Source organism: Tyto alba, unplaced genomic scaffold (genome assembly GCF_018691265.1).
Source record: "Tyto alba isolate M040663 unplaced genomic scaffold, T.alba_DEE_v4.0 Super-Scaffold_18, whole genome shotgun sequence".
Lineage (NCBI taxonomy): Eukaryota > Metazoa > Chordata > Aves > Strigiformes > Tytonidae > Tyto > Tyto alba.
In genome coordinates this window covers 9,044,255-9,068,875 of record NW_024881280.1, presented here as the reverse complement: position 1 = coordinate 9,068,875, position 24,621 = coordinate 9,044,255, and the positions used below count along the sequence as shown (strand labels likewise).

The window sequence follows — 24,621 nt, the reverse complement described above, 5'->3', positions numbered from 1 at the left end:
AAACTAATCTGTGACTATAATTCTATGATTCTATGTTTATTTAGCTTGAGAAAGGCTGGCCAGCTTAAAAGTCCAATCCACAATCACCCCAATGATACAAATATTCTGAAGGAAGAGTCTGACACTAATCAAGATAAAATGATGCAGAAATTAGTATTTACCAACAGTTTGATTAAGGTAAGAACAAGAGTTAATCCAGTTCTGGAAAGCATTCACAAAGAGGTAGAAAGTGCAGAAAGGCTTGAGTGGGGAATGTGAAAAACAGTGAGAAAGACCATGTCAAAGATCTAAGCAGGGAATGCACTGTACAGATCTGAGGAAAAAGGACAAGCAGCTCTGTTGTGACATACAACATAGTAAATTCACTGATATTGCAAGTTTTGGGATTGTTTCAATACACTGAAAGGCATTCTGGATTATAGGTGGCCTCTAAAAATACCTTGAATTTAAATTATCTTTGAAAGCGCAGAGGAATTGGCAGATGTCAACTTACCTGGGTACCTGGGGCAGATGTGGGTTACAGAATGAATGCTGCCTGTGCTGCAAGGAACTCGAAACCAATGACTTCCTTCTCTTTTGCAACTGGTGATCTGAAGACGACTGTACAGCACTATTTTCGTTTAGGACTTGGGATTGATTCACACGCTCTTCATTGAGCCAGCAGTGAGCTTCCAGCTGTTCTAGATTTTGTTTGGCTTCCAACAACTTCTGCTTCTTGACTATCCTTTCTAGCTGGAATTTAACCTTTTTCCGTCTTATATTTCTTTCTGCCTTTTTTAAGGAGTACCTTTGCAAGAGCTCCAGAAGCACCAATCTCTTCTTGTTCTGCTGCAGCAGTGAAGGGCAGATCTCCAGCCCAATGGTACTCTGCACCTCAGCCTCTGCATACAGCGTAGACTCTGTTTGTACTGCAAACTCCCTCTGCTGTTGCTGAAGGGCAGCCAGTCGTTTATTCTCATTTATAAGCCACTGCTGGTCTGTAAACAAAATAGTGATTGAAAGAAAGTAAAAATCATAGGAAAAAACATTGTTCATTACTATCTTGTTTCTTAATTTAATCAGCCTTGAGAGCTCATTTGAGAACGGAATTTCTATGGATGTAGGGCAAAGTCTTGACAAACCATTTGGAGAAAAGTGTATCGTTGCTGCGCTTTATTAGTAACGGAAAGCTTCTCCATCAGGGTAACAATTGCAAGATATAAGCAGGAGCTTGGTTGATTACAGCTGAGGAGACTGGTGGATAAGATCTTGTTTGTAAGCAAAAAGTAGAACACATTTCAATTTGTCAAAGATTACACTCAAATGTCACCTCGGTTTTGTCGTTAAAATACAGTGGAAACATTAAAAGGCCTGAGTTAAATTCTGTGCACTTTTCAGACATAGGGTACATATTCACCGTAGTGAAGTATGAGTTAATTACCTTTTTACTGTGAAATATGCTACTAATTCTGCTTTAATTATTCTTAAGTCATATGTTAAATTTTGTATGGGTTACTTAGGGAATGAATATATGTGCATTAGGAGCAGAGTTAAAAAGGGAACTAGAAGAGAAAGTTGTACAGAGCTAAACAGAATCCCTGTGTTAATGCAGCTAACAGAATGTCCTGAACACACTAATGAGCCTTTGGCTAATAAATTCCTACATTTCAAGTAAAAAATAAAGCATTTGTGCAATCATAAAATGTTCGTGAAATCTCAAAACAGCATTTGAGTGTCTTACAACTATTCTAAACCAAACATTTTTCTGTGCCTTCTGCTCCTATCCTTTCCTCTTTAACTTGACTGAGCCAACAAAAAACACCTGCAAACTCTTTTCTCTCACTTACCAAAGCATGCTGAAAATGAGGGAGCCCAGAGTCACATTAAAGAACTTTCCTTAGCGCAGAAAATGGCAGTTTTTGGGCTCACCCTTATCAGTGATAAGTTCAGCAAGCCTGAAGGTTAGACCTCTCTACGCCCCAGTTGGGCTGTGCCCTGTTTGCGGGGACAGTCCTGTGGATAGGGCATGAACCTTCAAAGTGGGTTGAAGACAAGGCTACTGAAAAGCCACGGTATAGGTACCTGCTGGACAGTTCTGCCAGCCTCTCCAAAACCATCAGACTGAAACTTCCCAAGCAACACAAACCCTGTGTGGCACCAGACCAAGGTAGAGCAACAACCATAAATGTACTACTACCTGTTGCAACTATGGCTGCTCCAACAATCACTTGCCAAAACAACATGATAAGAGCCCACATATCTTGTACATGAGCATTTTAACATGTAATGTACTTGAAATAAATCAAATACTCTCATGGCAAGGATGCAGTGAAGCCAACACAACCTTTAGCTATCAGGATGAATATCATTCAAAGAACGGACCACCAGTCAACATATGTTTTTCATAAAAGCACCACTCCACAAAGACAGTTAGCTTCTCTGCTGTTGTTAATATCCCCCATATTTAATGAATACTAAATATGCTCACAAATCAACTGATTAACCTAACTTGATAATAAAAATGTTACCTCTGCTTACACAGTCTTCTCTAAATATTCAGAACCTGATCTTTGCAGTTAATGGGGAAGCAGTAGAGAACACAGAACACCAGGTTGATTAGTTTTTAACCCTGGATGGAAGTCTACTTTATTTTATGTAGATGATGTGCGTGGAGGTTTGTCAGAGTGCACTGGCTTCAATCCGAGCTATGATGAACTGTAACAACCAAAAGAAGGGATTGTTGAGATCACTACTACCAGATTGTGTCTGATGGCTTGGACATGTCTTAATGAAGCAGAGTTTGTTCATTTTTATGCTGTTATAAACACACACATATTCAGCTGCACAAAGCAAACAAAAAAAATATCCTTAGCTGAAAAAGCAATGCAAAAATCACAGGCCAGGGTCCTTGACAAGTAGAGCATTTCTCAAAGGACCAAAGCTTTTCAGAGCCCTTCTGTCTTACTAGCAGTAATATTTTTTTGGCTAGGCTTACCTCCCATCTGCAGTCCTCTACTGAATAAGCAACATTTTGTTGCTTATTCAGGGGATTAGGAGTTAAGAGGTATTTAAGTCTGATGTCATGAACAAGGGCTACCCCCAGCTCTGCACAGCTGAGCTGCAAGAGAAGAATTCTGGGCTGTGGAAGTTTCCCTAATTTAAGAAATCATTAGTGCATAGGCATTGTCAGCATCACTTGCTTGGTGACTAATGATCTTGTTAGACATACTTCATTAGTAATGCCTACCACAATGAGTCTCCTGTTCTGTTTATGTTGGCAGCTCTACACACAGCACATGCATAGAAGTAGGAATTTTAACTATGGTTACTCTATGGTAAAAGGGAAGCATTTTAGTCATTAGTTAACTTTTTCTTAATAACATTTTTAACTTTCACATACAAAGCTTTTTTTCTCAACTCTTTATTTCCAGATCTGTCCTCTTTAGCATGTTTTTAGCAAGCAGAATATTTGGCAGATAAGCAACAGAACTGCAAGCTCTAAAATGCTAATTAATCTCTGCTCACAAACTTGCCTTGGTCAGGACCTGACACACTGGGGGTGCAGAAAAGGTGGAGAACTTTGGTGTGTTGCCAAGTGAAGAATTGTATTTGGCTGGCAAAAACTACCTCCCTGGGTAAGCTTTGCATAAACACAGCAAAACCAACAGAACTAGGTGGAAGCAGAAAACAAGTCTACAGAACCATGAAATAAAGATATTTTGGGGGAACTCTCCTGGTTTTCTGTACTATCTACACGTCCTAAATCCATTTCTGCTATCTCCCATCACCACAATTTCCTTTTAATCTCTTCATTGTGGCTGGCCTAATTAAAAGATAGCAGACTGCACAAGTTTGGGTCTGAGAAGCTTCCAAAAATTCACAGAAGTTTTCTTCTTCTGGGAACCAATAGCAGATTTTGCCAGGTGGGAATGGTGCCTTTGTAATAAGCACTCTTTTCTTATCAAGAAACCTGGATAAAATCATTAATTTCAAGACAAACTAGAGAACACTGTAACCACCCAATTTCAGTGGTCAAAAATGTCTCAAGGTTAAAAATATTCCCAAATCCGTCTATTAACTCATTAAGGGGCAGCCCAAGCCTACCAAGACATCTATGCTGGATATATCTGCCTGCATGCAAAGCAGCACCTCTGGGGGCCAGGAGCCACTGACACTAAAAAACATCTCTCCAAATACACTGTGGCTCCGCCTTCTGACTTAACTATTTGCCATTCAAAACCTGATCACTGATCTAGCCTTTAGTACTCTTGCATAACATGGTAGAACTTCCTAGAAATAACTCCTATTTGAACCAAAGCATGCTTCTTTTTTAAATCCAGTTTTAATTTAAAACAAATTCATCAGTCGAGAATGCAATACCACTAATTAATCATCGTTAGGGTAAATAAGCCCCACATCTTATTTTTAGTCTTACTTTGTCCCATTTCAGTTCCTACTACAGAATATCTTTATAGTATGAAGCAAAATGTATTAAATGGCAGGGGTGTGTGGAAATATTGACTCTATAAAAGCCAGTGAAACTCTCATTCCCTTATACCTGGGGCTGGGATTTTAGCTCTGAACTTCAGTGTCCCACCTACTTCTCAGATGTGTTTTCTTTGTTTTCATTATTTAAAACTCACATAGCAACCACAGAAAATTCAGTTTGAGCCATGCTCTTGTCATGGCCCTATTTTTTCCTAATGAGTGAAATTCATTAAAAGCACATGACAATGGTCTATATTGTTACAGGTGACATCGTCAATGAAATGTGTAAAGAGAGCACCTCCACTGACACACGTCACCTGCCTTGGAAGCACTGCTTGGTTCCCATCACCTCCCGTTGTTAGAGCAGTTTCCCCTGAAAGCTTATGAGAGGAGCTACCACAGTTTCAATCTCCCAGAACAACTCACTGGATGAAGCACAGGTATATCCCGAGAAAAACTTCAAACACAGTAGCAGACTCTGTCTACACTGCAACGTGGCAGAGTTGCACTACTGATACAAGCAGAGCAAAACTGCAGGGAGCAGCTTGGGGGACAAGAGGCTCAGTGCCACAGGGGAGTACAGTGCCACAACAAGGAGCTGGTGCTGTCTCTCCCAGCAGTGACCTGCAGAGCTAATTAAACAGTGCTACTGGTGCACTGCGAAGGAGGCCCTTTAGTCCTGTTAATCAAAACTCAGTAACTGTTCTCAAGGGAAAGGCAATTGTAAGAGAAAACTAGTAATAAGCCATAACAGAAGTTCCACCCTAGTATAAAACATAACTAGGACAAAAACAAGAAGAGGACGAAAGAATGCAATAATGGAAGCGAGAGAGGGGAAGTGGCAGGTACCCACTTTCTTGGATCTGTTGGTTGATCAGTGCTTGGTCATTTTCTAGTTCCTGCTCAGCTTTGATCTGTCCTCTCAGGATCTGCTGCTTTAAATCCTCAACATAGAGCTGCTGCTGTTGAATTTGTTTTCTGTGGAAAGCTTCCTGGTCTCTCAGTTTCTGCTTGTATTCTTCATGCACAGCATCTATTTCTCTGCTGTTAGAAATGTTGACAGTGAATTTAAAACCAGAAACGGATACCAAACATTTGCAATAAAACAAGTCATCTTACTAAAGACAGACAACATTCAAGATACTGTTTTGTTCAAGAAGGGTGCATTATGACAAAAACTCATGATGGTAAGTGTCTGTGTACATGCCTGTCACAGCAGGCTACAATCCTGTAAGTATCATAAATGCCAGCAAACGTGAAAGCTTTCATTGTGAAGCAGAAAATTCCATCACCAGAAAGATAATAGCAAAAAAAGATTTAAAAAACATCATATTTTTTCATTTTGCTGAAGATCTTCCAAAAATGAAATTTGGGAGGGGGGTCGTTTGTATGTTATAAAATTTTATAACCACTATATAGGATATTTGTCATCTAAGTACTCAAAGTGCTTTACAGAAATGACAAGCATTCTTCTTTGTTTTCAAATCAAAAATCCCCAACCTAGAAAGGGTTACAGGTATTGCTGAGATTACACAGACAGTCTCTGGCAGTACCAAGGAAAGAACTTGATCACCCAATTCTCTGTTGGATGCAACAACTATATTAGGTTACTGCTCCTATATCTGGAGCAGAACTGTGATCACAAAAGTGAATAACCTGTCAAAAAAACTGCCTTACAGTCCCCTCCAAGACATTTGGTTCCTGACTGTGTGCTAAAATTTTACATGCGCACACATACACACAGAGTAACAATCAAAATAATATCTATTCTTAGCATGATCCATGATAATATTCAAAATGCGTTAACTCTCTGAAAGGAATATATATTCAACCTGTCTATACACTATAATCAGAAACATTTAACATTAAAGTTATATATATATATAAAGGTGATATATGAGCTTTGATTTTTTGTTTCTAAATACCATATTATTATATGGTATCTCAGAAAATTGAATTTTGAAGTCTTGGAAAAAATATTTAATATATTTTACTAATGAAGTAAGTGATGTATTTATTATACTTTTAAAGAGAGCAAAGGTGTCAAAACTCTAAAGAGTCCCCAAAAGTCAAAAGAAAACAAAAATATAATTTCAAAGGGAATGCTTTGAAAACATCACGTTGTTTGTAAATTCATTATCAATACAAGGTCACCTGTATGAAAAGAACATTTGACCTTTGCTACATAGGAATTAATTTGACATCTCTGTTTAGAACTGTAAGCATGTGTTCAAAGCAACCATTTCTACAGCAACAACTTTGATTCTGTGTGCTAGATTATCAGACAAAACAGATGAAACAATTAAGCAGCCAAAGTCTACAAATCTGCAGTACCTTCACACGGAACACAATCTCACTTAAGAAGCAGTGGGAAAGCCTCACTACATAAGAACATTAAGATTCTCAATAATTTACAGTATTATTGTGACTCTTTTGCTCACCTGAGGAGAACAGTTTGTTTTTAATGTTTACGTAAATGTAACGTGGTGAAAATAACTGAATAGAAACATCTTCTGTTCAATTGTCTGGCATGGTGCAAACAATCAGAGTACAAACTTTGCTACTGTCATCTGCTAAATGTCTGTTTGGGGCCCACAGGAACAAATTATAACAATAGGCAGCTCCAAGATCTATTTGTCCTTGGCTTGACTACAAAGATGCCAACAATCTGTGATTTGCAATTTTTTTCCTCTCAGATAAACTTCAATTGCTCCCCAGGAAATAGGAGTAGGATGCCTCATTTCTCATTCAGGTGAGGTAGGTTTGAGTTGACACTTCACTGCAGCACTGAAACACTTGTGGGACCATTACAGGTCTCCAGCTGTTCAGGTATTTGTAATGCCACCAACTACTGGGGGACAAACTCAGAGGTTAAATCCAGACTGGTTAACTAAACAAGAATCACTTTTCAAACATAGTATTAAATATGAAGCATCTAATTTAGGAAAAGCTTCCACGGTTTTAATGGTAACTCTGAGGGAGGCCTTCCCAGAATGTGGCTTCCAGGTGATCTTCCATATTTTCCAAGGGAAATGTAATGGAGCAGCCGTATAATCTGGAGGTTAAAGTACTGATCCGAGACAAAACGTCTCTGATTATGGAGCAGTTATATCACCTCTGTGCTTTCATGTACATTGCAATGTCTTCAGGGCAGGGACTGCCTCTGGATGCCTATGCATTAAACCTAACAACCTTGATGTCTTCTTGCTGATATGTTAGAACTAATAAACCTTAATATCAACTCTAAATGTTAAGTCTCTGCACATACTCTGACGATGGGGTAGTCTTTAACCTGTTTTGCTAACAGACATATAAAAGCTATGATTCCTGTGGTGGTATGAAAGTTAAAAAATGTGTGTCTAAATCTGTTACTGGACAATTATATGACCTTGGGCAAGTCACTTAGTCCGAGACACATGTGAAAGAAGCAAACTACCTTCATGCAAGAGGAGTGATGAGGATCCATTAACGTTATCAATTATCAGAAAGTCAAGTATCAGACATACTGATTTCTATTACTTTAACATTATTATCACCATTCTGTATAAGACTGAGGAAACCGAGTAAATCACTACCAATAAGGCTGGAAAGTGGAGCATGACAGTAAAACAGCAAACAAAGAATTCTTGTTCTGCAACTTTTGACTAAAACTAGATAAAATAAAATTCCTCTTCCAGAATGTCTCATATTCTTCCTAACCACGACTTTTAGCTGTCAGCCATCCTTTCCATAAAATCAACCTATCAGAGTTCAAACGGTTCAAACCCAGAACACTTAAGTATATGAAACAACTCAGTGTTGCATTTCAAGCCAAAGACCTCACAATGCTGGCAGAGGTGGTTAGGTACACATCTGTTTACAGCTGGGAGAGGGTCACAAGCTCTTCTCATAATTTCCAACAATGCTGAACCTCCCCCCTCCCCCACGCCCTGATAGATTATAAAGTATCAGAGAATAAGCAAAGCAAACAATGCCCATGGAAGTGTGTTGTTTGCTGTTCTCAGCAACACTAGCATATTCCCTCATGTGTGTGGTAATGGCTTTTTGCTGAACTAACATAAAACTGTAACATCCTTTCCAACAGGCATGTGCATTTGCACACAGAGCAGAACACGGTGCAGGCCAAACTGATGTTATTAATCACAGCTCCATACTATGGCTACACCCCAAAAAGGCAGAGTACAGAGACATACCCATACTTCACTTTAAACCTTTGGAAAACTAACATGGCACAGCAACCATTGAAGTATTACATTGCATTATTGCTGCTTTTGTTCCGGTGATGGAGCTAGTTGGTACAATTCTCTCTAAAGTTAAAGTTTCTGTAATAAAATACTGCTGCGGAAGGTATATATACGAACTGTAGTTCTGCTGCTATTTCAGTGCCTCTTTGCTTCATCTTCTAATTTTTTACAGCACAAAACAAAAACCAGGCAGAGAAATAAAGACAGGTCTGAATGTGGAGATTGAACATTAACCACCTTTTTTTGAAGTTGCTTCTTAAAGATGGTTTTCTCAAGCAGAACAAAAAGACAATGAAAATGCATGCAGAGCCACTTACATAATACAGGTATGCCAGATGATGTTTTTCCTCTGGCTGTCAGACTACTGACTCAGAGCAAAATAACTGGCTGATTTGGGTTTGGGATGCAGATCTCTCACAGAAACTGCTGAAACCATGAGCATGAAGTAAGAATGCTCACTTTCTACCTTCAAACATGCCATGTCACACCAACACACTCTTGCTGTTTATGGAAATAACACGACAAACTAAACTAAAACATTAGGTGACAATGGCCCAGGAAGAAAATAAGATACACACACACACACACACACTTCATAACCGAATCACCTAATAGATGGTTTAAAGAACCATCAGTTTGCGCAATGCATGTTTGAATGATTAAACTAAAACCAAATATCAATCCAGTTAACATAAGGATTTAGCCATATTCTATAATAGGTAGACAAAAATCACTTAATTCTTTCATGTAAAACATCTTAAATCAGATGTGCTGTTAAATTTAGACCTGAAATACAGGAATACTATGAGATACAGGAAGCAAGCACAGACCCATTTCTGCTATTGCCTGCATTCCTGCCTTCCCACATAAGCAATCTACGCTCAGTATAGTTCTGGCAGAAAATAATATAACCACAGGACAAACATAAGACGAAAAGCTTAATTTTTCTAGGTATCAAGATATACATAAAATCTTGGTTTCATGGGACTGGCATATAGCATATTAAAAAAAGCAACCCTCTATATAATTTCATAAAAGCATGCAGATTTTTCTAAGTGTACCAAATGCAGCAATAAGTGTCAACAGTTACCCCTCCTCCAAAGTAAACCTTTAAAAACAGCTACTAAAATTACAACAACAGAAAGACACCAACCTTAAACTAAGGACAATCACAAATTACTGAGAAAAATTTCATATTATACCAATACTGCTGGATTGTTTTTCCGTCTCATTTTTCTCTCCACAAAGTTTGCATGACGCATGCTAAATGAACCATCTATAAATCCCCTTTTTTTTCCAGCCTGTTTTGTCGTCAGCTCTCCGGGATCCTATTGTGCAATTCTCCTCCCCTCTTCCCCAAACACTTCTACTGCTGATGCAGAGGCTGGCGGCTGCTACAGCATAATGCAGTTTTACAGTAACTATGGCAGCAATAGCTCTGTGGTGAGGCTGAATGACTTCTGCAACAAAATCTTAAGGCTCAAATAGACAAACTAAAGTGAAAATAACCACTGTTGCTAAAAGCTGAAATTTCACAATTTTCCCAAAGAAAACATCTGTCAAGTTAGCATCTTCATCATTCTATCTGCCTAGTGTTCAAGTCTCATTTTGCTTTTACTAAATATTTTTTCCAGGGGAAGAAGAGTTAATAATAAAGCAGAATAAAAAGATGTTGTCAAGGAATTTCGCACCCTTGCAAATCCCGGTACTGAGAGCAATCACAAGTCAGGGTTACAAGCCTATTCACTGATACACCTCCACCCCCACTCCATCCTCCCCCCCTCCACCCGTGTCCAATCCAGGGCCCTCCCCGCAGGGCCTCAGAGCATCACACAGCAGTATGAGGTCAGACATCTGCTTCTGCCTAACGCAGAGGCTCAAGCCTCTCCCTTCTCCTCCTTAAAGCAAAGGGGAGAGCGATGAAGGAGATACAAAGACCTTGTATTATCACCTTCTCCAGCCTCCCAAAGCAATGCCACTCACAATTCAGAGCAAAAGTTGGGGCGTGGCTGGCAGGATCTGGGAACCAGAAATCAGTCAAAATGGCCAGCAGAGTCAGGAACCTTTAGAAATAACGGATCTTTGGAAATGTACACCCAGAGTAATCCCCTTCACAGAAATTACAGTCGGGTGAGGTATCATTTGGATTTCTGATTAGCTGGTTTGCTTACAGAAACAGCATACCTGTGCGTGTTTTTTGGTTGGGTTTTTCTTTTAGACTTTCCATGCAAACCCTCATTTTTTTCTTTGCCTAAGCCCCCAAAACAACAGTAAGGCAATGACTTATTTAAGGCAACCCTTTAAACACACTTCTAAAGCAGGCCTCTCTTTGGCAAGGAGTCACAGGCACAAGACACTGCCACGCACTCCAGTAAAGGTCACCGCTGCCTTGATAAATTCCAGTTCAGCTGGAACTACAATCTATCACAGGTTTTCCCCTTACAGTTTCAATTATATATAGAATCAGTTAGTTTGCCTGCTAAGCTACTGTACATGATTCTGCTGTAAGTTGTAAAGTTGCTGTAATTGACACAGTGCCTTTTTCTGTGAAACAAAATATTTGAGGGAACTTTTAAGAGATGCAAAAGATTCCCTTACCGTATATTTATAGAACACTTTAAAATTCTCAGATGAAAACTGTTGGTAAGAACTCAGAGTATTATTTTTACAAATATTAGTTGGACATGTTAATTGTACCACATTAGAATAGTAATTGTGTTTTGTTCTCCAGCATCAAATGCCATATCTATGGGCACGGTTTCCTTTCCAGTTCAGTAGAATTTCACACATTCTTATAAGATTTTTTTTTTTTCTGGTTTAATAATGTTGGTATTTTCCAGGGAAGAAAGCTTACACATGTTCCAAGCAGCTAAAATTAATTCAGTGTACTGCTATAGCGCTGGACTCTAATGTAACAACTCCTGTTTTTTTTCAAATCAGCTAAAGAACAAAATCAGGGTTTGCATTTATATGCAGTAAGTTATTGAGGCGATGACAGCAGCAAGAACTTCATTATCTGCTTATCTGTGGTGATGCCAGCACATGTCTGATGCCAGTCACAAGCCGCCTGTGTGTTTGCTGGCTGACAACAAGTATCAGAAGTTCGAAGTGCTGGGGCTCCACTGAGAAGGGTGTACAAGCAAGCAGCCAAGAGTACAATGAATCACACCCCTTTTCAAGAAAAGTTTCATGCTTAAATCTTTAATATTTGGGTGCAATGGTAGAAATCTGTTTTCTCTCTCATTTTAACATACAATTAGAGGTTGAACTGGTAATTCAACTCATGAAAAGCAGATGAGAAAAATGTCATCATACTGACAAGCATGGGAGATAAGACAAAGTAATCATTACCATGATATATATGTTCACATATTCTGAAATAAAAAAGAAAGCAAAGTACCATCAGTTTCTGATTAAAGAGTACTTAAACCCATGGAAGCCCAACAATTTCTGAATGGTTTTTGTGTGCTGCTGCTGTGTTTTTTTGCATGAATGAATCATGTTCTGTGCTAGGATTTTTTTTCCTGACTCTTCCATAAAGCCATTTTCTTCTCACCAGAGGGGAAGCTACTTTGTCCAAGGAACATTCAATATACCTACTACAATATTTTCAAATTTCAAGTACCTTTTACTGATATAAAATGTAATATATTTTAGGATTCTTATATACTGTAATTTGGTGGCAACTTCAGCATGAACACCACTCTAGTCATGGCTTTAAAACATAGATTACACCTGCAACAAAGGTGCAAATCATTTGCACAAGACCAAGTATGGAGAGCGAACACTGTTGCAGAGATTTGCCTATAACTCAGCTGCATGTAGAGATTCTTGTTGCAATATGATGATATCTAATTAAAGCTTGAAGCCTAGTTTACATCGCTTCTGGAGGAAATCAGTGTAGCACAGAAGAGCAACAAAGCTAGAAGGGCCAAAAAATTCAGCATGATTTAGACATATTAATAGTCTTACCTTAGTTCAGAAGAAAATTTGTTTTCTTTACAGTTTCTACATTTTTGACTGTAAAAATAAAAATAGGAAATCATAATGATGTTCAAAAAGAAGGCAAGAAAACTTCACTGAAGCCTATTATACACAGAAATGTTACTGTAATTTTCAGTACAGGAAGACTCTAAGATGCAGATTGCTAGCAGCTTGGAGAGCATCAAGAACTACCAAGTGTGAGGGGGGAGATAAAGGGTGAGAGACAGACAGACACATATAGCTTTCCCTGTTCCTGTGTTTTCCTCTAAGGATCTATTTCTGACAGACAAGACCTTGAACTAGGTGGGCTTTTTACTGGTGAGCAAATAAGCACTCTGTGTAGGCCACTTAGTCCTGTATTACTGTTTGCAAAGTACCTCAGACACAACTTCCAGTACTTGACATTGACTTCTCTTCACGAAAGCTGGAAATTTGAGACCACATTTATCTCATTTTATTCTTATATTCTAGATATTTGGCTAGATGTCTCAATCATAACCCTCTCCATGAGCAAAACTACTTGTCTGGACAGAAACACAGGCTTACTGGTTACTGTAAAGGAAGGCTGAATGGACCAATTCAGCTTACCTTTGTCAAAAAACTATTCAAAAAGAAAAAAAGACCACTGGATTATGTAAAGTGAAAACCAACTAATATTAGAAATAGTTTATAGCTTATTCCTGTAAGAGATTAACATTCATAAAAATCAAGTGAATGCAATTCTATAATGCTTTACATTTTCACTGAAATAACAACTTGAAACACTCTAGGTAAATATGAGGATGATGCTAAGCAGTATAATATGCAGAGTACTGTCCAAATGATTAAATAATTGATCAGCAGAAACAAATTTGCTATCTGAACGTGGTCTGGAAAAAAAATATATCAATCAGAAATGTTCTTCAGTTTTGTCAGTTAAACGGGAGAAAACCAAGTGCGATTCTGTGCTAAACTGTTCACAATGCTTTGGGACTCCTGCAGGTTTTTCTAGGACCATCAACAAATTTCTGTGTCAAAAGCTCCATGTCTGACATTCACACTCATGTAAAGAGCAACCTGGTATCTACTTTTGAAGATCATTAGACAAACCCTTATATTTAAATGCTTTGCAATTTTTACAAAGAAAATAACAGCGGTGATGTGTGAAACGTACCTCAATAAAGAAACAAAATGAAATACATTTTGTACACAAATGTATCACTGCAGCAAATGGAACGCAAATGCAGAGATTAGACACATTAAAGAGAACACACAGAAAACACACTATTCCAAGGTGGAAAGCAAGCCACTTGACTAGAAGTATGAAGAGATGTCCAAAACAGAGATAATATTTTATGCTCATAAAGACGAGATACTTCCTCTAGAAAGAGATAAAAGATTCCCATTGTGTTACCACACCAAAAACACTCTAGCAAGAAGCAGAACTATCAACAGATATGAATGAGAAGATGGCTGTTTCTTGCCTTTAACAGGTCAATTGAATGTGCCAAGCTGAGAGGAATTAAAAAAGAGAAAGAACTCAATTACATTTAATTCTGTGATATTCTGTTTTTAATGTTATGAACTGAAACACAGGAGGTATCTTAACTCTCCTCATACATATTAAACACTGTCTTCATTACACCAATCCTTTCCCTTTTCTGAAAGACTCTGACATGAAAAGCATACACTAGACACTGAGTATGATCAGTTCTTCAACATTTTGGAAGCAGCCTATGCCTTATTTAATGTTCAGTTTTTTAAAAAAAGAATCACAATGGCTTTTTGAGTTGAAAGGCTCAACGAAGCCTTGATCTAAAGGGAATTTATGAATAAACAAACCTGAATAAACAAACCTGACTTCTACAACAAATCAGTTGGGGAACTGAATTGGTAATAGTTACCTTGGCTAAATCATATCTAGAAAAGTCCATTCTGGGCATTTTTGTAATTTTACTATTATAAAAATTATAGATTAGCTCATAAATCAAAACAGCTCTAATGCAGGTGTGCAAGTGAATTGATTTAAGGCTGACACACTCATATGAGGCATTTTCTTCATTGTGCATCAATAAATAACTTTTCAAGTTTGTTTCTTGAATATCATAACACTGTATATTAATCTGTTGGCCAATTAATTTTCTCAGACACTTTTATTTGATCACTTGAGAACATGATGGAACCTACTCTATATACAACTTAGTTTTGACCAAACCAAGCCCTGGTTTCAGACATTATCCCACATGAGAAATCGTTTGTTTGTTTGTTTTTTTTTGTTTGTTTGTTTGGGTTTTTTAAACTTACTTGTCAAGAGAAGAAAAGATATAGTGAGGAGAATGGGTGCAACTTCCATCCAAGTTGAGCGAGTCCAAAGTTCCACAGCTGAGAACCGGTGGGTTTTCATTAATCTACAGAACAGGCAACACGAGAACAGGAAGAAGCAATATCATAGCAACTCAGGAACTTCCAAGTTACCATTAATACCACCATTGCTAACTACTGTGTGCAGTGCTGCATAATACCTCCCGTGTGAGTTTATAATCTCATTTACACTTCTGCTTAGTCTTTGACAATTTGCAAAATTGCCAAGTATTTGTTACTGAGTGCACTTCTTGTAGCTCTGTTTTAATGTACTGCATGTTTCATTAATCAAGAAATTAAGAGCGAAAACAAATGGAAGTTAAGCCCCTTATTTCAATGACAGAAGTGAGTACAAAAGGACAGTTGAGCAGAAAGTATAAAATGTTACTATGTGAAAATCCACTTTAAAAGGTAGATTCTTGCCAGTATCAGTTGGTAATATGGTTATGTCCTAAACCAAAGAATTTACATTCTCTGAGCTAGGTTTTTTTAGTTACACATGCCAGTCATTTTAAGAATTATCAAATTTTTCTGAAACATTATTGAACTAGCTGACCAAATAGTATCTTGCAGTAGTTAGTTCCTGAGATTAACATACCAAGAAATGTTTTATCTATTTCTGATGTATGTAACAATTAAGTGCTTTCAGAGTCAACAATACTCAAGAACTTAATCCCAGAAATATTCCACTTCTTCTAGTATATCTCATTCGGGATGGTGACATGACAGAGAACGAAAACAATTCGTAAAATTATCAAATGTGGAAAAATCTTAACTACTCTTTTCACTGTGGCATTCTGCCTTTCTGGCTCAATGCTACTGTAGTAATGACTATAAATAGGAAACACTAAATTATTCAAGGGATCTGCATCATCTTTTGCTAAGCACATCTGAAAGAAATGCTACCGTCCTGCCACAAAAGGTTTACTGTCATTACAGACCATTAGATGGAGGAAATGAAGCAAGGGAATATGATGATGAGAAGAAATATTATATCAGGCTTGCTTTTAAGAGGGAAAATAATTAGGAAAATCAATGACGAACTAAGAGACAAAAATACAGTGTTAGAACTTACTGATCTTCTTTGTCTTAAGATAGCAGCTTCTGCTGGGTGATTGAATCTAAATTTATGAGACTTGCCAAGGACAACAAGGGCCCCTGTGAAAAAAAAAATAATTAGAAATCTAGAGACACATAATTCATCAAACAGTTGGTCACTAAAACGTTGTCAGTTTCTTAACTCTGGCATACAGACTACAGCATATATTAACTATTACAGAATAGTATGCTAAAAATCCCAAACTGTTCTGACCAACAGCTTTCTGACCGTCACACAACAGAGAACTATTTTTAGAATTTGCCACTATGGAACAGAAAAGTTACCATTCTGTAATGACAGCATCCAAGCAAACTAATCTTGGAGATCTCTGCAAACTTAACATAAACAGTAAATTCCCTGTTCATACTAAAGATCACTGTGACTTCATATCAAAAACGTAACTAATGCACTGCTGGAAACTTGTTTTTACACTATCTTTTTACAAATACAGACTACCACAAGTTCCCAGAAACCGGACTGTTTTTATTTATTTATTTATTTATTTATTTATTTATTTATTTATTTATTTTAAGCAACCTGAAAATATGGGAGTCTGATCCCTTTCATCTGAGTTCATTCACCACAGCCTGTGACTCAGTGCCTAGTACCCTGCCCACCAAAACATACTGTGTGAAAGTTGAAGGTCATTTCAACCATATTACATAATTTCCAAAAAACCCTACCCGTGGTCAACTGGTTTAGAGCCAGTCTCCACTACTTTCCATAATAGTGCCTCTGACTACACATCTTCCCTTTTCTGAAGGCTACAGACTATAGCTGCCAAAAGGGGCCTTAATATTGTCACCTATGTCTTCGTTTCACTTTCTGTAGGGTACTTAATTTATTTGTCCCACTTTGGAAGCTCTAGCCATGGATTAAACCTTGTTGTGATATGCAGCAGTAGGAGACAGAGATATATTTCTTAGATCTGCATGAGTTCCATAAATCCTTGTCTCCAAACTCCAGAGGTAAGTTGATTATAATGCATCATTCACAGAAAAAGCAAGCCTTACCTTGTGACAGACGACACGATCCAGTGACTTCACACCCATTCACAGTGCAGCGTGCGCCCTGAACTGGCCGCAGTGTCACAATCCCACAGTTGTTGTCGATCATACAATGATCCCTTTCAATCCACCGTCCCTGCAAAACTAGAATGTATAGATTTGTTTTATCTCACCTGCTGAAGGGGTTGGGTTTGCACTACTTTCCTCAGAACGAAGTACCACGCACTGTTTGACACTATGGCTGCATACTTCATACCTCAGAGAACTGTGTGATGTGCAGAGCAAGCAGATTAAGTTGTCACCTCTGACTGCTAGCCAAGTACCCAATACAGAAAAACTTACTTGATACAAAGTAGCGAGATTGCTATTTTAAAGTTTTTCTGGTTCTGGAAAACTATACACTCTGATTTGTCAGCTGATGTGCAAATTCTTCTTTTGTGCTGAATTTTCGTATTGCTATTATAGCATTAATTGTTTATATTCTACTAAGCTACTGACAGAAAATCATCAAACTTAATCAAATTTAGCAGAACTAATGAAAGCTGAGATACCGCAAAGTTTCCAATTTCAGTATAATGTTTCAACTCTCTCTCATACTTTGTAGCTCTTGAGATTGACTGTTAAAATTAAAAGCAGAAATTAAATGAAATAAAAAATCTTCTGAATAATTTGGCTTTTTTATCTAAAATACTCTGCCCAAGTAGAGTTGAAAAGCATTTTCAATGTCTCATGACCACTTGTGCCACAAGTTTAGGATAGAACATACCAAGATTTGGATGTTAGATGAAGACATTTTTGAGCAGTAGTGCAGCACTTCACAAGTGGGAAGAAAATTCTGAAATCTCAATGTGGTCAAGACCGTCTTTGACCTCTTAAACAAAACCAAGAAGTAACTGAAAGATTTTATCCGACTTAATTATTCTCTTCTATTACCCTTCTCCCATAAAGAAAGCTGGCAAACAGAAACATTACCTAGTTATAACACAACAGATGTAAAACTATTGGTTTAACCTGACCATATCATCAAATAATTAGTAACATCATTCTCTTACCAATATCTTGATCTTGGTCTGAATCACTTCTTCCAATTTTGGTTGTTCCTTCCTAAAACAAGAAAAAACTAAAAAGTTGGTTACTGAAAGTGGATAATATATTACATTTAAAAAAAATCTTTGGTACAGCATCTTAGCAAATGCTTGAAATAAATCACCTCTGAATGACCAAATTGTTTACAGCAAACTCTATCTACTACTTCATAATACTTCAGCCTGCTGTGCCCCATAGCAGTGCAATTACTTCTTATCCCGCAGCTATGTCCGCTTCTCCTATTATGACTCCAGCAGATGAGGTAGCCCTCAGTGGATGATTTTTGGACTGTGCCCGAGATAAGCATTTTGAACATGAACACATGTTCTGATGCTTTTAACTTTTACAGTGAGACTTGTTGTTTGCAGAAATTAGATAATTCTTATAAATATCCATGCAGGAAGAAAGAAGCTGCAAAATGATTATTCTCTTAACTAGGTTTTTCAGATATAAAAGTAACAGAATTTCTATTTAAGGGAACTTTGTCATAGATTATGAATTTGTCCAACTAACTACTAAAGGAGAACTTTTTTCCAAAACTTAAATGACATTTATTAAATGTCTTCTAGGAGATTATGGTATATGGGCAAGTTCCCAAACTTAAAAGATTCAATAATTTCAAAGAAAATACCTGCCTTGGAACAAAAGCCTCCAGAACAAGCTGAATCAAACCATATTACGGGCCAGTGATGGAAGTGGGACAGTATTCTTATGGTACAATGCAAATATCAGTAAAACAGAGTAATTTAATCAGTACTATGAGAAAAAACTACCAAAAAAAGCAATATATTTACCACCTGTCTAGTATGTTCCATTACCGGTTCTATCTTTTTCCTTAAGAAAACAAAGCAAGATCATTTCCCAGCTCAGAACAGACACTATACTTGATTATAGTAAATTGATGTGTGAATGAACTCTAAAACAACTTTAGTGCCAACTCTTTCAGTCATATTAAAATTAATTATGGTCATTAAACTGATTGATTTTTGCATTCTAATTAGAATAAACTGAATATGCTTTCTGCTCCAAGCACATTATAACCTAGATTTAAAGATGAAGCAAGAAGTAGTAATCTGGAGCCTGAAGACTGGGAAAAGGGAAGCTGTGCATTACTGTAAGATGATGGTGTTATGTGTAATTATGGGTAAATCACAAGGGTTTTGTGCATTGGATGGAAAGGGATTGATTATCATTCAGTTCCTCACAGAGCTCAGCTATCTGAACCAACAGAGGCCTCTGCTACAAACCTTCCTGAGACTCCCTTGCTGGAGAGGCTGAAAACTGGATTGTGCCCAGTGTCCCTGCTTTGGAGTAATTATCAAGTTATATGTCAGCTTAATGTTCAGTGGACTCCACCACAAAATATTCATCTGGCTTGGTCACAATTTGTAGAAAACTTATGATCCATATGGCCTTTGACTCACACTATCAAGTGAGTTAGCAACATGTGTTTTAGACAATGAGAAGTAAACCAACTCCTAAATGACCTCTTTATCAACTACCTTCTTGGCTAAGAAAAGAAATAGTTACTGTAATTCCAAAAGAAACTTCTTTCCAGTGTGCTGAAATAACTGTGATAATACAATTCAATTCAGGAAAGTACATTACAGCAGTATTGGCTCACGAAATTCACAACAGTACCCCAGTTAGTGGAGTGATTCTGGGTAAGTACAACTAAAAATTGCAGCTGAGAGCAAGGGTAGAGATGCAATACAAAGAAAGTCACTCAATCTAAAGAAGAAAACAAAACAAAAATAGCCATAACGCAGGCCCACGTTGATTTCATTTTTTCCAATGCTATTACTGAGCTATTAAAATATTTATACTCTTTCCTAATTTAATATTGAGTATTCCACCTGAAAAAGTGAAAGATTCAGAGGAAACGATCACACAACTTCACCTTAACGTATCAATGTACATCTTCATATCTGAAGTGCTTATAAAATTGCTACCCTCTTCTGGCAGCGTTTCCTGACCAAGGGTAGAATTCCCAAGGTGCATTACAGAACCATGAAGAGTGAGATTGCTTTCCCCTTCAGCTTTGGGAATACTCCAACTTTCAAAAAAGTTTGTAAAGTATATCTTTTTCTAAAACAATATAAGCAAATCCCATATTTTTAAGTTATGCAAAATGGTCAGTTAAAGGGAAAACATATTTTCATTAATGAAAGCCAGAAAAAAAGAATAGAACTTAAGAAAGGTTCTTTAAGCACAGGCAGAGTATAGATTAGTGCAATTAATACTATGGAATATCAAGAGACTAAAAGAGTAACACAATGTTTACTCTACATGGTGTGAAAACTGTGGCCATGACCTCTCTCTAGAAGTACAATGTAAAGTGCTGTTATATGTTGAAGCCCTGATATGTAAGGAACCACTAATATTTTACCTTCCTGCTGTTCAGATGAAGGTAATAGACATCAGAGTCTAAAAGATGCAAAGCACAAAGAAAAGAAAAGGCAGCATCTAGGAGCAAAGAAAGAGGGGACAAAGATGTTAGTGTGACGGAGAGACACTAATGGTGACCTTTCAATGAATGCATATCTTTAAATTACTTTAGGTGTTGTCAAAATTAGTTTGTGAAAATACTTGCTCTTTCCAAAATGGCGCACAATGGATAGACATTTAAGTAGTAGCAATTACGTTTAATAAATATTTGATGTTAATGTAGGATTGAGTAGTTCAAGTTATATGTTGATCAGAACTGGACATTATGACTTGGTCCCTAATTATTACCTGGTACAATGTCTTTGTGCTGGCATGAGAAAAATCAGTACAGTTTCTCTTTCAACATGATGAAGAACAGCATGATTTCTGTTTCAAATATTTGTTTCAGCTTTTTAACAGGAAAAAAAAAATCCTGTGTCCCTAAACTATATAAGCCACAGAAAACCTGGATTTGCATTAAGATATTTTAGTAGTAGACAGATATATAATTTTTAGCCATATTAAATGTATTTTTTGCTGAGTGCACCTCTGTAAAGGTGCCCATCCATCATTCCTTTTACATGAAACAGCATCAATATTTCAGTAATCTCCATTAATTTAAACATTAAAAAGTTAAAGTCCAGTTCATCACTGACTTAATAAAATAAAAATTAAATCCCTTAAAACTATTTGACCTAGCCATGCACATCATCAGCCATGATGTGGAGTAACATCCAATGTTATGAAAGTTCCTTGGTGAAAACGTTGCCTTAGATGAGCAGCTACACAGAAAACACTATCTACGAAGCCAGGATTTCTACCTGATCCTGGAAATCAGCCACTCAATTGGGACCACAAGTAATTAGCATTCAAGTTACACACCTGGAATTTACTTGGCAGGCCTGGTAGGGTTAAAAGAGCAATATAAAGAAGTCATTACTGAAGTGAGCTTGTTCTTGTTAAAGCTTACTTTGATCTACACATACACAAGTATTCCAGTCTCAAGTATACAGGTACCTAGGAAAATCTGGACCAGTACGTCTGGTATACTTTAAGCACCATCCTTTACATTCACACACACACACCACTGTCCTCAAGCTTTGTGGACAAACTACTAATGTCTAATTTGAGTATTTTACTTTGCTTATGATACATTATCAAATAGTTTGCACATGCGTTCATAAAAGGTCAACTTATTATTCCATACATGAATTCTTTTTCTCCTCCATTTTCACATATCCTTTTCTGCTTTTTTTCCTGTTATTCATGTCTTGTGGATTGTGGCCTTGACTTTTTGATAGCTGTTGTTGTAATGCCACCTTAACTGTTCTCTGTTTCCAAAGAAAACAAGTGTTTTCAAATTCAAGGGAAAAATAAGACAAGTGACAATAGCTCACCCTGAGATGATACAGCACAACTCCTGTGCTAAGGATATCATCATCCATGGCCATTAGATGAGGTAAACTAGAATCTATTGTTACTCCAGCTTTTTCTTTGTTGATGTCCACACTGTATTCTTCCATGATGGCTTTCCTGTCTGTCCACTTACTTGTCCAGTCTTTGGTCAACTGCTCAATCTTAAAGAACAGGAGAGGAAACTGTTTCACTTACTAAGCAGGTTAATTTTTCTCATACATAAATTTCTTCAGAAAGAACAGCATTTTTTTCCAGTTACTAGATGCAAAATTGTTTCAGCAGTTGCAATGCAGGTATATTTCTAATTGCAGTATTATTTCTGAGGCAACAAGCACCAAAAAAAAAAATCGGGTAAAACCTGTACTGCCACCTAGTGAAGCAGGTTTAATCTATTGAAGACTCTTTCCCAAAATGTCAGAAAGACATATGATCACGCTAGCTACTTATTTTGCTCGTCTTCAAGTAAACTTAAGATCTACAAAACCTTTCCAGGTCACCAGTGATCAAATCTTCCTAGTTATGTGGTGACTGCACAATAATTGCCTTTGAATAAATTGGAGAAGTTTAATCTTAGAAGAGAGAGGCTCTGTATAATGAATTACTGTGATATACTGAGAGCTTTCAAACAAGGAGATTGTGCAGACTTAGTGATACACAAGGGACAGTATCCCATTAAGGACATGAGACTTTCATCACAAATTGGTAGAGAACACCTAACTTGTATTAAGGATGGAAGTTTTCTGCATATTCAGAGCAAACAGGAAAGGATTAGGACAAAAACATTTTCACTGTGGTTTCAGAACTATGACAATGCTACCCTCCGTCCCAGTGAAACAGGAGAGAGTTGCAGCATCAAATAAATCATACACACCTTCATTTCATTCTGAAGAACGAGCTCAGTCAGATTTCCATCCCTGTCATCGCTCCAAGAAGGACTGGAATTCCTCTGTACAAACAACAGTCACCAAGATCTACATGTTAGTTTCCTTATTCACAACTAGCAGTCATGTTCTTTCATTCTCCCAGCTTTCAAGGAGATGAACTCAGGAGAAGAAAGGACGAAATACACAGATATTTGATGCTGCCTTCTAGCATCTAGCCTACACCTCTCTAGCTATTGCATGCAAGTTTTTGTGAAGAACTAGTGGAAGAATATTAACAGAGAGATATGTCTGTGTAAGTAACTCCTGGGCTGTAGTTCCAGTCTCTCCCAGCAAAAACATGCTCTCTGTGGCATGGAAAACCAAGATGCTATTATTATTCGAAAAGAGAAAAACCCAAAGAATGTCAGCTGTATTGTTAGGGCTCGCAGACGTTCACAACTTCTTCTGAGGGACAGAGTGTGCAGGCTTGGTGAAACACCCAAAATACTATTGCGGTCTACTAGTTCACTTTTTTGGGAAAGAGGATTGTAACAAGCCTGTCAGGGAAATCACATCAATTATTAATATTTTTTACTGTCTTGGTATTTTCATATCCCTACAAATAAAATATTTCTATTTCACGGTATTTCTGGACAACAAAACCATCCAACTTCATGAACAACAGGCAAAAAAAACCCCAACCTTTCTAATCATTGCATAACTGCTTATGCTTTAGGATTATCAATATAATGCCAGAAAAAGGATAAATAACAGAAATGCAGTTAGACTTATAATCATTATGAAATCACTTGGAGAACAGTTTAATTTCCCTCCAGTTACAATAAACATGGAAACATAAACAGATAAGATCAAAAGTAAGGTACTGTAACTACCTAAAGCACCATTAGAGATCCAGTTGGGAAGTGTTCCTACGTACCAGTTCAAAGCTCATCAGCATAGTTTTCAACCTGTCAATTTCTTCTCGCAATTCTCTGATCAGTTTTACATTTGCATCCTGAAACATTGAGACACAGGTATTAGAAAAATCATTCTTCAAAAAATTCTAGCTAAAGTAATCAGTGCAGATCTGTTCTCCAAGAGCCAGGAGGGGAGGAGAACAGGTACAGTCACACCAGTAGTCCTTGCTCCACTCTGACAGGCCCCTGGGATCTACTGCCTAGGGGCAGGGGGGTTCCCATCTTTGATAGGTTTTCTTTTCCCATAAACTTTGTTCCATCTCTTTTCTGAACACAGACCCACCATAGTATTTATTCTCATCATAACAATAGCTGGATGCATCACTACTTTTACGGATTTACCTTCAAAATAATCCCAATCAGGTCAGAAAAATGTTGTTATTTCTGTCATGCAGAGGAGAAAATCAGGCTAAAAGAGACTATATCAGAATGTCACCAACCATGGTATTAAAAAGCCCTTGCAGCTGATATACAAAGCATTTCCTGCCTGCTTGTGCGGTGGCATTTCTCTCATTTTCAGAGTAAGCATCTCTGCAAAGGGAGATTCTGGAAACCAGCGTTTTGCTGACTGTTCTGGGAAACTCTTGAGTCAAGAGTCAACTTTCTCTGGGCTGCCAGTGACACTCTGGCTCAGGTCAATTTGCAGTGAGAGGAAGAAGGCAGCTAGCTGACGGGATGGAGTTAAGGGTCTAGTATGGTTTGTGCAAGAGA

The 24,621-nt window shown here is 37.5% G+C and overlaps 1 protein-coding gene across 1 annotated transcript in view; it reads right to left on the bottom strand.

Annotated features, from left to right (window-relative positions):
* STARD9 (StAR related lipid transfer domain containing 9) overlaps positions 1-24,621 on the bottom strand; it is a 119,530-nt gene that overhangs the window by 22,656 nt on the left and 72,253 nt on the right. Inside the window, exons 14-23 of the mRNA XM_042790852.1 lie at positions 23,871-23,948; positions 22,942-23,016; positions 22,052-22,231; positions 18,194-18,245; positions 17,148-17,285; positions 16,111-16,193; positions 14,979-15,082; positions 12,684-12,731; positions 5,321-5,511; positions 494-977 (exon numbers count right to left, since the gene is read on the bottom strand). Coding sequence (XP_042646786.1) covers positions 494-977; positions 5,321-5,511; positions 12,684-12,731; positions 14,979-15,082; positions 16,111-16,193; positions 17,148-17,285; positions 18,194-18,245; positions 22,052-22,231; positions 22,942-23,016; positions 23,871-23,948 — 1,433 coding nt within the window. The remainder of the gene's footprint in view (positions 1-493; positions 978-5,320; positions 5,512-12,683; positions 12,732-14,978; positions 15,083-16,110; positions 16,194-17,147; positions 17,286-18,193; positions 18,246-22,051; positions 22,232-22,941; positions 23,017-23,870; positions 23,949-24,621) is intronic.